Raw genomic sequence first — 15,394 nt, forward strand, 5'->3', positions numbered from 1 at the left:
ACACACACACACACACACAAAAGGTGAGGGAAAGAACGGGGGAAAAGGATATCTGGAGTGGACTAATGATGTCCCTGTGCCTTGAAATAAATGGTTAACTCATCCTTTATACCCCATGCTTAAAAAAAGGTTCAAAAGCAGATTTATTCATTAATCATTAAATGTTCAGCAACTAAACAAAAGGTCAGCAGTTTGAACCCAATGGTGGTTACTTCAAGAGAAAGAGCTGGCGATCTATAACCTGTAAAGATTTCATGAGGAACCTTGGTGGTTCAATGGTTAAGAACTTGGCTGCTAACTGAAAGGCTAGTAGTTCAAACCTACTAGCTGCTCTGTGGGAGAAAAGACCTTGTGATCCCTATGAGACAGTTCTACTCTGTGCTATAGGATTGCTAGGAGCTGGAATTGATTTGAAAAACTAAAACAACAATTGAACACCTTCTATGATTAAGACATTTTACCTTTTAGAAGTAATATCTTTAATAATTCATGTATTACAGTCTGAAAATCTGGCCTATACAAGTATAATTTCTTTTTCTCAAAAGTATTTCAAATTCTAAACCATTGGCTAAATTACTGACTCTCTCAATAGAACTACCTTATGCCCCAGGGGGATGATTTATAATGTACTCTATCATAAAATGACAATGTTTCTAAAGTAAACCAAAGACATATAAACTATAGATATACAAGAATGGACTTTTGGCTTGCACTTAATTTTAGTTGAAACCTAATTACTTCTTATGATATGGCCCTGTTAGATATGTACTCTCACGAAGAGATCTCTGAAGATGTCGGTGCTATGGTGAAATGTGGTGAAGAAATTGGATGTACCCAGCTATCGAAAGAGAATAACGCGCAGGGTCTTAAAGGCTTATCTTCAAACAAGCAGCTATCTAAGCTATCTAAATGAGGCATCAACTAAATTCACATGGAAGAAGGATTTCAGCCTGTGGGATCCAAGGATTCTAAGTAATAAAACCCAAATTTGGAGGGAAAGGTATCCATCTTAAATTGTTAACACCCAGTTTGCAGAAAGCTATAGATTATGGTGGGCATCCAAAATCCTTTTGCAGGGCTCCCACATGGATTAAGCCTCTGGTGAATCCCCTCTGATTGGACTCCAGGGATGTGAATAGCTTTGCTATCAGAGAGCACTGAGAAGTGGATTATGGCACTTGTAGTTAAGTTAAAATGTAACACCTTAATATTTTATCTCCCTTTTGACCTTTAAAGTTGTTTCAGTTTTTTCCCTTTGAATAATATTTTTATTGAATATTTTACTCATTCCAATATATCCCTTCCCTTTCCATACAGTTCCGATGTTCAATCCCATTGGATGGGGCTACACAATCAACAGTGCTATAAACTCCCCGCTCCCCACCCTTCTGACTTCTGGTACCCTCCAGGAACTGTTACACCTATCAGTGTCTCTGAGGGGTCATCTATCTTGTTAGTTTTTAATATTTATTGCTTTCTTTTCAATTGAGGTTTTTCTGTTTCATTTGGTCATTGCTGTTGGCTTTTATTTATGTTTTGTATGATTTTCAGTATATGAAGTCCGAGATAAGTAAATATAGAGAGAGTAATTGGATTTATATGCCTAGTGGCATAGCAGGGGAGATTGGTAAGAAACAAGGAGCTAACAATGCATACGAGAAGAATATGTTCTGAAAGCACATACTTCTTAATATAGTTGAATGATTATATTATATGACATATGAATTATATGCCAATAAAACTTTTAAAAATGTCGACATTTAGTAAATACCAGGATTTAAGCTTAAAAGTAAAATGTCAACTCACAGTGTCCACCTCCCATGCCTCCATAGTGGTTAGAAACAGCAATCAAATTATAGCGGCAAGGACCTGCATTTGGATTAATTAAAAATTCCGACATATCCAAGTCACTGTTTAAAAAACAGAACAAGTTAGTTTTTTGTTTTCTCCAAAATTCAATGAGTTGTCTATTCCCTTTCATTCCTACAATTATCTACAGGTTCCTAAAGAAATTTCCACAGACCAAATAACATAAAGTAAATAAAAAATGTACCGAGGTTTGAGTTTTCTGGCAAAATTTTTTTAGGAATCAAGAGTTTTAAAATGTACCACTGATCACTGTTATTCAGATTAATGTTTGTATGTTACTACATTTAATTCTCAGTATATCAGGAAAAAAGTGTCATTCTTTATTTGGGTTCAATGCACATTTGTTTTTATGTTTTATATCTTAAAGTATATTTTATGAATGATCCAGAAGGAAAAAGACGGATAGTGAAAAATAACTATTGAATATTTCATCTATGTCTAGTACTTGTATCATTACAAAGCAGTAATTCTATCTCAAATATACCTCTAGTTGAGTCTAGCTTATCATTTCTTGTTCTTGTTCTTATTTACATCAACATGTTATACTCTTACTTCTCACTTCTTGACTGTCTTGCTATCAGATAGCTGACAGTTTTGATAATAGTAAAAAATCTCCGATCCCGCTATTTTGAGCATCAACGACATATGTCTGGCAATACTGAACACCTAGGTGAGGTGAGTAATGCTGGCTGTGAGGGTTAGGATTATTTGTCCACTTGGTTGGACCATGATGCGCACTGGTTTGGCAGTTATGCAATAACAATGTAGTCATCCTGCACTTTGTGATATGATATGGTTATCCTCTATTTTTGCAGTTAGGTCCATAGGACCTAACTATGTTGGTAAACAAGGAATGGATGCTATATTTTGAGAACCGAAGGTGCAGAATCTTGTTAGAGAAAACAAACATTTTTTTCCCCTGCTCTACAATTGCAAAACACAAACAATTTAAAATTTATAAATATTAATTAGAATCATCAGTTCAGTAAACATTTCAATTTTACTTTACTTAATCTATTTCCCACATCATTTGTCTATAGACACCTACCTTAGCATTTATTTACTAATTGTATCAAGTAAATTTTGGTTCATAAAAATCATTAAATATAAAAGAACAATCACAGGTCATTTTAAAAAATGACATGATCCCAAATTCTTTCTTTTTTTTTTTCATAATTAGGGGTTTATTAGGGTTGCAATTCAAGGGAGAAATGCTCATGATCGTTGTTCAGTCAAAACAATTTCTCTGCAAACTTCTAGACAGGCCTCTTTCTGGCTCTCAGCCTCTTGGCCTGGTCGATCCCAAATTCTTTCTGCAAAATACAGTGTGCTATGTATATAGTAAAATCTTTTTTTTCTCTTCTGAATTCTCAACTGAGGATAAAAGCTTAAAAAAAAGACTATAAAAATATTGTGTCTAGATTTTTCTGCTGTTTTGAGAAGTGATACAATAGTCTCAACATTGAAATAAAAAAAACCTAAACATGATAAAATAGGGATGATTTATTTCACTACTAGCTTATTCTTATAAGGGAGCTCATTATTCTGTTCTCATATGATTTTACTCTATTTTTAAGTATAGTTAAGAATAACTGATGAGTAATGATAAAATAATTCCTATGTAAAACAAAATCACTAAGATCTTATAAAGTACAAGGCAGCCACAAAAGGTTCATTTAAACAAACAAAAAAGAATTGAAAGAGAATAGAATTTTCCCAGAAACTCTGAATCCACATCATATTATCTTAGATTTATAAAACAGAGGCAAGATTTATATCTTAGATTTATAAAACCCATAATTATATGGTAATATAAAATATAATAAATTAAAAATTTAAAACAATTTTCTTTGGTTCTTTGGAAAATCTTAAAGAATTAAAATCAAGAAACACAATCCTTATCGAGTTAGAAGTAATAAAAACTAAACTACGTTCAGTGACATCTGATGTTTAATGAATAATAATAAGAGGAAGCAATAGAAAAGTTAAAAAAAAGTTAGAAGTACCCAATATTATGAAGTGTAATTAAAACTTACTTGATAGGAAAATCAACTAAGGTATCCAACTTGTCTCTCATGTATCTACTGTAGGAAAATCGCTTGAGATGGACCACAAGTACTGGAGGCAAGGACCACAAATCCAACTTTTTTGTAGCTTGCTGATGTTCTTTACAATTTGGACAATACCTGAAAATATAGACAAGAATTTAAAGCTTGATAGAGGTATAAAAAATAAGCAAGACAAGCCTTATTAACAAAAGCAATAAACAAATGTTTAAAAGTTTTACATTCACTCAGTGTATGCCTAAAACTTATCAGTCTGAAACAAATGCCTTTTATTATTTTTATTTCCTGTATCATTTTAACTATTATAAAAAATGCACGTAAGTACTGAAAGAAATTATGAAGAATATTTAATTTGCATTTTGGTAGGCTAAAAGGACATAATATTATAAAACCTTAAAGCTTCTGGGCTCAAATGGAATTAATAATACCATAAAAATATCACTCCTATTCCCTAAGAAAGTTTTTACACATAGGTTGCATAGTTTAAAAAAGCAACTGAAATTGGTACCAGTGTAATGGCTTATATAGAAAATACCGTAATGGGATTAAAGCTCAACATTATACAAGAGGGCTTCAAAATGTTGGTGGAAAAATTCCATTATCTTTCAATTCCATTTTTGCTTGAACTGTTAGAAACCTGCTCAGATTAAAATTTTGAAGATAGTCGCATCCTTTTAAAGACTATTACCAATGCCAGCTGCTATAGGTTTGTTTCTAACCCATTTCTTGCCTATGTATGTTAGAGTAGAACTGTGTCCAATGGAGTTTTCAATGGCTGATTTTTTTGAATTATACTGCCAGACCTTTCTTGTGAGATGCATGCCTCTAAGTGAACACTAATCAATAACTTATTGGTTAGCAGTCAAGAGTGTTAACCATCTGCATCAGTTCAGGGACTATATTACATTATTCTCATCTAGAAAAATGCTTATCAGTTCAAATAGCAAAAATGAATTTAGTAATCACTTCTTTAACGTGATAAAGCACATACTTGAGCCAAAATCTTAAAAAAAATTTTTTACTTAAAAAAATTGTTTAACTTTGTTTCTTACCAGGGATCTTCAGCACCTAGTTTTTCTTTTGTTGTAAAAAGTTCAATGCAATCTTTTAATTTCACAAAAGGTTTTTTGGGAGGTTTATATTCCACACTTTCATGCTTCTCAAAATCCTAAAGAGAAGTATTTCTTGAGTTAAGAGAACAAATGAAACAAAACTCATTTTAGTGATACCATCTTACTATGGATAATAATGAAAACTCCTAAATTTTCCCAAAAGAATGTTTATTTTCAACTGAGATTTAAATCACACTTCAAAAATAATTCATGTAAAATAACTTATATGAAGGACTAAAAAGTGTAAACAGAAAGCAATATTCAAATCCTGTACTGAAAAAATTTTTTTAGAACAGTAATCTCTCTTCTAGGTTGACTAAATTTCTACTGGTAAAACAAACATATTTGGTAGGGTTGAAAGTGTTAACAAAACAGAGGGATTAACTTGAGAAATTATCCAAAGGGATGAGTAATAACTTACCTCGGCAGCATTTTCATCAAAATATCTTTTTTTCAAATCAGGATCCCAATCCAAAGCAAGAAAAGATCTTTCTACGATGGAAAACATATTTTCCCCTTAATTATCATAATGCTGAAAATTATATATTTTAATGTTAAGATGTACACCAGAATAAACAAAGTATAATATTTTTTACTATACTGGGTGGTATAGTAAAACCTAGCTATTTTTAAGCAACTGTAATAATTTAGGAGCTAAAAAAAATCTATAAAACCTTATACACAATGGCCTTATATAAAGAGAATTTCCATTTAATAAATACTGAAACAAGGTTTAGCCTACTTAAGAAAAAAAGATTTAAAAAATGTAAACAGGTAATAAATCTCATGAAAGGGTGGAATTTCATGATTCAAATGACATACTTTGCTCTCAAGTTTAGTGTTTAAGACATTTTTCACAAATACTTACCATCTAGCCTAAGCTGCCTATCGTCAAATCTTATATGCCTGGTATCATCTTTGATGTAGTTGATATCAGTATTGCCTAAATTGTTGAACTGGAATGTAAACAATCGTTTTTTGTGCCCTGTGAGTTGACCTTTGCAAGTTTCCTCAGTGCATAATCCATTTTCAGAATCATTGTCTCCTCCAACGGAATCTTCAGACTGACTGTTTTCATTCTCGGAGGGAAGTTCTTGATCCTGGCTGGATTCATCATCTGGTTCATCAGTTTCCATTTCACCTAATTTTACATATTAAGAGATTTAAAAATAAACACAACATTACATTTTAAAAATTAAAATGAATATTAAAATAAAAAGATTAGACAGGAATCTTAGGGGGCAGTGCATTTTGTTAATAGTGGAGAAAAATTCAGAAAAGGAAGATGAGTATGGTTGTACAACTGGGGAGAATGTAATCGCCACTGATTCATACATGTAGAAAAGGCGGGCTCAGTTGTGGGTGCTTTGCAGCAGATATTTTCTTTTTTTTAACATTTTATTAGGGGCTCATACAACTGTTATCGCAATCCATACATACATCAATTGTGTAAAGCGCATTTGTACATCATTCTCAAAACAATTTCTCTCCACTTAAACCCCCGCCATTAGGTCCTCATTTTTCCCCTCCCTCCCCGCTCCCCCCTCCCTCATGAGCCCTTGATAGTTTATAAATTGTTATTTTGTCATATCTTGCCCTGTCCAACCTCTCCCTTCACCCACTTTTCTGTTGTTCGTCCCCCAGGGAGGAGGTCACATATAGTTCCTTGTAATCGGTTCCCTCTTTCCTACCCATTCTCTCTCTACCCTCCCTGTTTCGCCACTCACACCACTGGTCCTGTAGGACTCATCCGCCATGGATTCCCTGTATTTTCAGTTCCTATCTGTACCAGTGTACATCCTCTGGTCTAGCCAGACTTGCAAGATCGAATTCGAGTCATGGTAGTGGGAACGGGGAGGAAACATTTAGGAACTAGAGGAAAGCTGTATTTTTCATGTTGTTACATCGCACCCTGACTGGCTCATCTCCTCCCCGAGACCCCTCTGCAAGGGGATCTCCAGTGGCCTACTAATGGGCTTTGGGTCTCCACTCCGCACTCCCCCCATCATTCACTATGGTAAGATTTTTTGTTCTGATGATGCCTTATACCTCAGTGGCAGATATTTTCTTAAGCAACGCAACAAATAAGTATTATTTTCCCCAGGCTCAGAAATATTTTCTAGTAACTTAATCACCACTTTCTTACTCTCTTCTCCAAGTCAGAAATGCACGTGAAAAGGTCTCACAATGTAAAAGGAAGCCTTACTTGGTGAGCCTTCTTCATGTATGCCATTTGGGCCAGTCCCATTGATATTTTGGTCCTTATAGCAGTGTAGGGACCCTTCAGTTTCTTCAGTATCAGTAGATATTTTGACATAACGGCTTAAAGAAAATTAGAAACCAAACAAGGTCAGGTATAAAAAGTAAACGCGCAAGGAAAAAAGTTCCTTATTCTTTTAATACAATATCAATTTTTTTTTAATGTAGAAGCATTGGTCATTTAGTAGATTCAAGAATAAATTTCAACTCAAGGTAAGTCAACATAAGTGTGACTTGGTGTCTTGGTTATTTAAAAAAGCCCAAAATATTGGCTCATTACATTTTTTTTCAAATGTTTGTGGCAAATAATTTCTCAATTAAAAAATACATATGCAAAGATCACCATTTACATGATATATATTCTAATTAAGATTGCTTATGATTAAAACAGGTATGTAAGAAAAAATACTAAAACGAATTAACAAAAAAATCAACCTTACAATGTGTGGTAGTTACATAATCTCATGTCAATTTGAGAGGATTATGAGTAAAGAGGTGAAGTCTAGTCTGTCAATTGGATCACAGCCAATGAGGGCTCTGTGTGGGCATGGCCTATTCCTAAGAATTCTGGGAAATTCGATTTTCTTCCTTGGAGGCAGGAGACACCTCTCTCTCTCTCTGATCACTCCCTGGGAGACAATGCAGCTGACATGACACGTGGAACTACGCTAGTGCCCTGAGCTGGAGAAGCCATATGGACCTACTCTGATGCAGCCAGAACCATGGACCTGCAGAAGCCAGGTAGAGACCCCTACCAGCTCTGAGATGCTTACAACCCTACTTGATCCAAAGACTTACTACCCACTGGCCTGTGATTGTCCTGCATTCGGCGTCATTGCATATGCTTCATGAGTCTGAAGAGGACTTTATAGACCAGTGTAGGACATATGGGTTAATATTGGAGTTAATCTGGACTGGGCTGGGATGTTTTCTTAATGTACAATTACCCTTTATATAAAACTCTCTCTTATACACCTATGGGTGTCCATGGATTTGTTTCTCTAGTCTACCCAGACTAACACCCAATGCAAATCAAGGTACTAGAAAGCAAAAAGCACCTACATTACTATGAATGAAAATGACTTAGTCTTTTAAATAAAATTGTGAGTTTTAGACTAGCAGTCCCTATAAAGAAATGAAGTCTATGAAAAATGTTATGATTTTGGAGTGCATACCAGCATTACAGTACTGATAACTACTCCTTTCCAACTGTAAATTTCTGGTATAAAGTAGTTAAAACATTTCATATGTTTGCAATTACTCAGTAATGTGTTTTACATGAAACATAATTGGAATGTAATCTGGTATTTAAAATTGTTACCTGTCTAAACAAATCTAATACAGGCTTATCTAATCATATGTTGGTAGTATTTTGCATTTTTACTTCTATTACTTATTCTCTATTTTGCGTCTATCTTTCTTTTGTCAAAACACACTTGTCTAGCACTTACCACATTCTCAAAAGCAGGAGATTATAGAGTTTATCCTCAGTGTTGTTGCGTGGTACAGCCATGAGAAAAGGCTGACCAAAAAGTGAAGAGCCAGTATGGTGAGTGTAACTGGAGTGTCGGAACTTTTCTCTTAGGCACACAGGGATAATCACATGCTCTGTATCTTCGGTCCTATTGATGGTCATTTCAAACCTACAAGGACAAAACAGATTAAAAACGCTAAAAAACCTGTCATTCCATTTCAATTTCTTCTCAATAGTTTACACAATGCATTTTATACTTACACATAAATATCATCACGCTCCATAATACTACTAAGGTTTTCATCCATAGCAAATATTCTGTGAAATCTATGATTGTATATATCAGTAACTATCATCTAGAAGGAAACAAATTTCTATTAAGCTGGTTTTACAATTCTTAAAAATGAAATACCAAGATGCATACTTTTACCACAAAAGCACCTTCCTTACCTTATCTGCAGGCACTCCTGACAAAGTTGCTAATGCTGTACAAAGGTCTGATATGTTTCCAATTTTTGGGACAACCACTTTGTACTAAAAACAACAAAAAAGATAACAGATTTCTTCTGAAAAATATTCAATAGATGTAACCAACCTCATGACTTTATATTCATTATGTCTGAGTCACAGTACCTGTCACCATCTTACAGTCATCCTGGATGACAATGTCCAAACCCACTTCTGCTGAATTGAACGCTTTACAAGGTTTCTGAGGCTGTAGATCTTTATAGGAGCAGATAGACTCTTGTGGCAGTTAGAAAATCTCCTGCTAACTTGAGTGAAGGGGTAGAGTCTAGCCTATCAACAAGGTTTCTGTGTGGGCATGGTCTTCTCCTGAGGATTCTGGGTATTCCTGTCTTCCTCCCAGGAGGTGGGACAAACTCTCTGCTACACATTCCTGACACAAGCCAGATTGAGCTATGCTGATAGAGCCAGAGCCCCGGAGCTGGAGGAGCCATGTGGAGACCCACGCCAGCGCGTAGATGCTTCCATAGCCATTGGATCCAAAAGACTATCCACCCACTGGTCTGTGATCTTCCTGCATTCAGCATCACTGCATGTACTGCTTGAGTCTTAAGAACTACTTATGGACTAGTATCAGACATATGGGCTAATATCGGACTTAATGGACTTGAACTGGACTGGGCTGCTTTAATATGAAATTACTCTGATATAAAGTTCTCTCTTATACCTATATGAATGTTTCTGGATTTGTATCTCTAGTCAACCCAGATTAACACATCTCATCTTTCTCCCACAAAATGGTTGGTGGGTTTGAACCACTGACTGATAAACTCACCAAAGCTAACCTCACCATGCCACAAGGGCTCTTGGACAACATTCATACAGATGATTTATCCTAACCTTACTGTTTCTTGGCTCCTCAATTCAAAGACTACACTGTGATTCAACTATCATCCAATTCTATTACCTGAAACTGTTTCACTTTTGAAATATTATATTCATAGATTACTCTTTAACCATTAATTCTCTTTACCTGTGCATTCGTTCCTTATTGTGGGTTGCATTGACATTTCAGTCCTTTTAAATGTTTTGTTTCCCAGCATTGACTCTCTTCATGTCCTTCCATCTAGACCCCATATGTGTGCAAAACCTTTAATTTCTTTTGTTACTGAATGCTATTCCTGTTGAACTCTTTGTGTCTACCTCTCAATTTAACCTGTTACCAAGGTTACCAATAACTGTTATACCACTAAAGTTTTATCGGTTCTTGTTTTGGTATGCTTTCCTCTATATGAAATCCAGGATAAGTAAATCTACAGAGATAGCAACTGGATTAATGGGGATATGGCAGGGGAGGTTGGGGGGAAATGGGAAGCTAATAACAATGAGCACAAAAAAGAAGAAAATATCCTTAAATTAGTTGTGGTGGTGATTGTACAATTCTTTTTCATATGACTGAACTATTGGATTGTATGATGTGAATTATATGCAAATACAATAAACAACAACAAAAGAGTTTTAACAGAATTTAGGGGACTAGAAGGATGAAGAGGTGAAGGCTACTTTACCTGAGATATGTCAAATGTCAGAAAAGGGTTACTCGTTATTTTTTAAATGTTGCAATTATAACACTAAGCAATGAATCATACTAATTACTAACATTAAAACACAGCACATGCCTTTCTTATTATAATAAGCAACATTTAATATCCAAACTGCTAAACATGTAAACTTAATGAATCAAATACTTTGTCTGATTAAGTTTTCTTTTCTCTTCAAAATTCTAACATGCTTATAAATTAATCCCCCCAAATCAAACTCTTTGCTTTCTTGTCGATTCTAACTCCTAGTGACCCAGTGGCACAGAGTAGACCTGCTTTCAAGGCTATAAATCCTTATAGAAGCAGACACAACTTCATCTTTCTCAGGCCTAAAATAACTGGAATGTCAGAATACTATAATCTTTTTTCCCCCCAAATCATTATATTGGGGACTCTTACGGCTCTTATATCATCAAGTGTATCAAGCATACTTGTACATGTTGCTATCATAATTTTCTAAATATTTACTTTCTATTTGAGCCCTTACTATCTATCAGCTCCTCTCCTCCCCCTCTTGATAAATTATAAATTTTTATTGTTTTCATATCTTACACTGACTGTTGTCTCCCTTCACCCACGTTTCTGTTGTTCATCCCCCTGGTGTGTGTGTGTGGGGATTATTCATCGATCATTGCAAATGGTTTCCCCCTTTCTCCCTTCCTCCCCCATTACTATAATCTTCTCTTATGAATTAAGATGTGTCCTTTTCAACAACACTGTAAAAATATAAAATTAACATTAAAAAGTGGGGGAGAGAAAATAATTTATTAATAATATTCATCCTAACACTGTAAAATCAAAGCACCTTTTGCTATTCTTTGATGAGAATTTTGTTCTTCAATGACAAGTAATGATATTTTACACATCCCTCACCTTTTCAAGATTCTAAAACTCGTGTATAAGTCAAGTTTTTCAACACATTTTTAAATGCAGATTTTGTGGTATAATTAGGTGCCTCGGCTGATATTTGGGTCGGCTTATACTTGAGTATATACAGTATTTCCCAAGCACCTGCCTTATAAAATCTCCCTTACAATTAAACTTACCTAATTGTATTAGAAGAATACGGAGTTAAAACTAATTTTTTTAATAGAAGTAACAAAAACAAGAAAAATAATAGTTGCATTATTTACCTGCATAGGCTTGGTAAGGGGATCCATTCTAACTAAATAAACTTCCAAGGTACGCTCTTTTTTCATGGGCAATGGAAGTGTCAAGTAACAAAAAGGATCAAACGTTACTGAGATCTTAGCACACTCAGGACAAACTAACGTTGATTTGAAAAGGCCATGAAATATATCTACTATAATTGAATCGTTTCTTTTCAAATGGTTTTCCCAGGCTTCTTCAGCAACCACCTACAAGAAACAGACACACATTACAAAGAGGTGCCACAGAATTATAACAATGCATTTGACAGAAATATCAAGAAATTCACCTTATCTGGCCTGCCATCAGCATCTTTTAATTGGATATATGGTTTTTTCCTAATTCTATTTAAATCCTCATGTAGTCCATCTAATAGGAAAGCTAATAGTTCTTGACAGTCTTGCTGTTGATATCCAGAGAACTGAGGTGCAAAACGTCCTACCTGTGTCTGTAGAAAAAGCGAAATTATAAAAATCTGTTACAGGGATGGGATTTACACACACACACACACACACACACACACACACACACACACACACCACATTTAAGTTACAGAGTTATATTTTGTTTTGCATTTCCAGTAAAAATTCAATGCAGCTTATCTAGCACATGGAATCCTTTAAGAAAAAAATACAATGGTATGTTAATTATTGTTTGGTCTTAGCAGTCTTTGCTACTCATTTATGTTTTACTATTTGTCAAAGAATTTTTCTGATCTTAATTCTACATCTTTCTGTGGCAGATATTAAGAGATAGGTCCTTGACCTATATTATCACTATATAATCACTCGTATATACCTAAATTATTTTTAAAATAATTACTCTATAAAATAAATTGGATCAAAGTTGAACTGAGTAAACAACAAGTAGAAAATAAAGTAAAATTGTATATAACAGATTGGCAAACACTGAAGACTAGTAACTATAAATAACAGTTTGCTGTGTGTCACTAGTAGAAAAAAATAGTGTTTTCACTTAGTTTCTATGTGTAAAAAGAAAATAATTTTCAGAGAGATTAATGGGAGATTTCTCTTCATATATAATTAGCTTTTATCAGTCTATGAGTTAGTTGTACTATGGTGGCTACGGTGGTGCTGTGATGCTAGACACGGTATAACTGGTGTTTTAAATACCAGCAGTGCCACACTGGATAGATAAGGCTTTAGAGGTCATTTCAGAATCAGACAGACTAGGAGGGAAAACTACTTATAAATTACTCAGCAGACAAAATCGTGTAATAGCAGTGGGACAGTATCTGATAGGGTACTGGAAGAAAAGCCCCTCATGTTGGAAGATACTTAAAATATGGCTGGCAAAGAACTGCTTCCTCAAAATACAGCTGACCTTAATGAAACAGCTGAGTTCCGTTTGGAGACCTTTATTTGATGATGTGGCAGGACTCAAAATAAATAAACGAAAGCTGTAAACAGGATGAATAATTGTGATGTTGTTGTTGGTCAGTGCCGTGGAGGTGCTTGACTCCAGGGACTGACCCTCAACATAGGAAAATGACATAATGCCCAGGTTTGCATCATCTACACAACTGTTGAGTCCGCTGCTGCAGTCACTGTGTCAGGCCCTCTTGTTGAGGGCCTCTGGGCCTCCCCACCCCCCTTGTATTTTACCAAGTATGATGTCTTTTTCAGGGATGGCCTCCCCTGACCACATATCCAAACTACCTAAGAATAAGTCTTACAACCTGAAGGGCTAATTTTCATGACTTTATCAGATGCTGTTCTGCTAATATTCATAAGATTTTCTCTGTTCCGTAATTTTAGTAGATTGACAGCTCCTTCTCCCTAATCTGTTGTAGTCTGGAATGTCACCCTGATGCCACATAACTTCTAGCATCAAAGCCATCCTCACTTACAAGGAACATTTGAATGGCTGTACTTCTTACAAGACAGATTTGTTTGTGCGGGCAGTTCACAGTACTTCCAAAAGTCTTCACCAGCATCCTAAGTCAAATGCTTCTATTTTTCTTCACTTTTCCTGATTTCTTGTCCAACTTTCACATGTATATGACGCGACTCTCTGTATTCCCTTTCCTCATCATGCTTCCTTCATTGTTCAATATCTTGTCCTTGGATTCTTTAAATCATTTAAAGTTTTAAAAAGCCAAGATGTCACACTGAGAACCAAGGTGTGCTGACACATGATATGGTATTTTCAATAATTTCATATGCATGTGCCAAATTTTATAATAAATAAGGAAGACCATAACTGACTCCTGGGAATTATGGAGCCGGTGAAGAAAATGAATACATTTGCCTTCAAAGAAGTCTACCTCTTTAGCAGTGAAGATGTCCCTGTAGAAAGAGATCGTGCCTGGTAGAGCCAGTAAAAACAGAGGAAGAGCCTCAAGATCCATTGACACGGTGAGCGCAGCAATGGGCTCACATATTACAAGACTGTCAGGATGGTGCAGGGGAAGGAAGGGTCTGATTCTGTTACACACAGCGTTGATATGAGTTGGAACTGAGTTGAAAGCACCTAACAACGAGTTTTTATAGTAGTAAGCATTTTTAAAATATAAGATTGAAAGAAAGCAGAGAGTCGATGTCATGAGGCTAAAAAAAATTAGAAAAGTCTAACAAACTGTAATAATTTGAATGATGGATAAAGGCTGAGGGGTGATTTTTATGGAGTAATTTGTCCAGAGTGTAGAAAGGTAAAGAACATAAAGTAAGTCTTTTATTTGTTGAGTACTTTTAAACTTTAAGGGGTAGTATACTCATATATTAATAAAATGCTGTCTACTAGCTGTCCTAAATGAATATCAATTAAACTATTTATATAAGTAAGAGCTTAAAACTGCTTGGCATAATGTTTTACAGATAGCACAGGCCTTAAAAATACCCCCCACGGAGAGAAACCCACTAACTAAAAAAAATAGAAAAAGAAAAACCAACCCATCCTCTCCCCACTAAAAACATAGAAGGCATGTATTATTTGTGTAAAAATATAATATTCTTTTTATAAGTTAAAAATTTCATGCATTTTTTGGGGGAAAATTAAAAAAATTCTAAACATTAGCATAATTCCTAACTGAATGTGACAAGCTAGATTACTGGAGAAGATTTTTATTCTAAAAACTTAAAAAGCTTAAAGAACTATAATGAAAATTAATTGACATTTAGCACTTCTTTTACAGATTGACTGAGAAGTTTTATTTGAATAATTTTTCAAGTTAAAAAAAATTGCGATTTGCCTTATTTCATATTTGTACTATTATTTGGTAGGTTTATATTATAAAACAAGTATGCAAATGTTCATTCTTGCTTTTGTATTGTAACAGTATTTCTGAACCTTTTTTTCATTTTGTCCCTACCTCAGGAGCCTTTTAATAATTTTTTTTCTTTTCTAATCATCTATCAGTCTCTCCATTGAAATTTAGTA

General features: G+C 34.7%; 1 protein-coding gene across 5 annotated transcripts in view; it reads right to left on the reverse strand.

Moving 5' to 3' along the window:
• Positions 1–15,394, reverse strand: part of USP15 (ubiquitin specific peptidase 15) — a 132,578-nt gene that overhangs the window by 16,611 nt on the left and 100,573 nt on the right. For all 5 annotated transcript variants that reach the window (XM_004700490.3, XM_004700489.2, XM_045289880.1 and 2 more), the window contains 11 exons: positions 12,285–12,443; positions 11,980–12,204; positions 9,231–9,314; positions 9,042–9,136; positions 8,758–8,949; positions 7,254–7,369; positions 5,916–6,188; positions 5,469–5,539; positions 4,988–5,103; positions 3,906–4,055; positions 1,807–1,910 (listed from right to left, as the gene is read on the reverse strand). In XM_004700490.3, coding sequence (XP_004700547.1) covers positions 1,807–1,910; positions 3,906–4,055; positions 4,988–5,103; positions 5,469–5,539; positions 5,916–6,188; positions 7,254–7,369; positions 8,758–8,949; positions 9,042–9,136; positions 9,231–9,314; positions 11,980–12,204; positions 12,285–12,443 — 1,585 coding nt within the window. The remainder of the gene's footprint in view (positions 1–1,806; positions 1,911–3,905; positions 4,056–4,987; positions 5,104–5,468; positions 5,540–5,915; positions 6,189–7,253; positions 7,370–8,757; positions 8,950–9,041; positions 9,137–9,230; positions 9,315–11,979; positions 12,205–12,284; positions 12,444–15,394) is intronic.

The sequence above is a fragment of the Echinops telfairi genome, unplaced genomic scaffold (assembly GCF_000313985.2).
Source record: "Echinops telfairi isolate 266 unplaced genomic scaffold, ASM31398v2 ScPeMD7_2;HRSCAF=8, whole genome shotgun sequence".
Classification (NCBI taxonomy): Eukaryota; Metazoa; Chordata; class Mammalia; order Afrosoricida; family Tenrecidae; genus Echinops; species Echinops telfairi.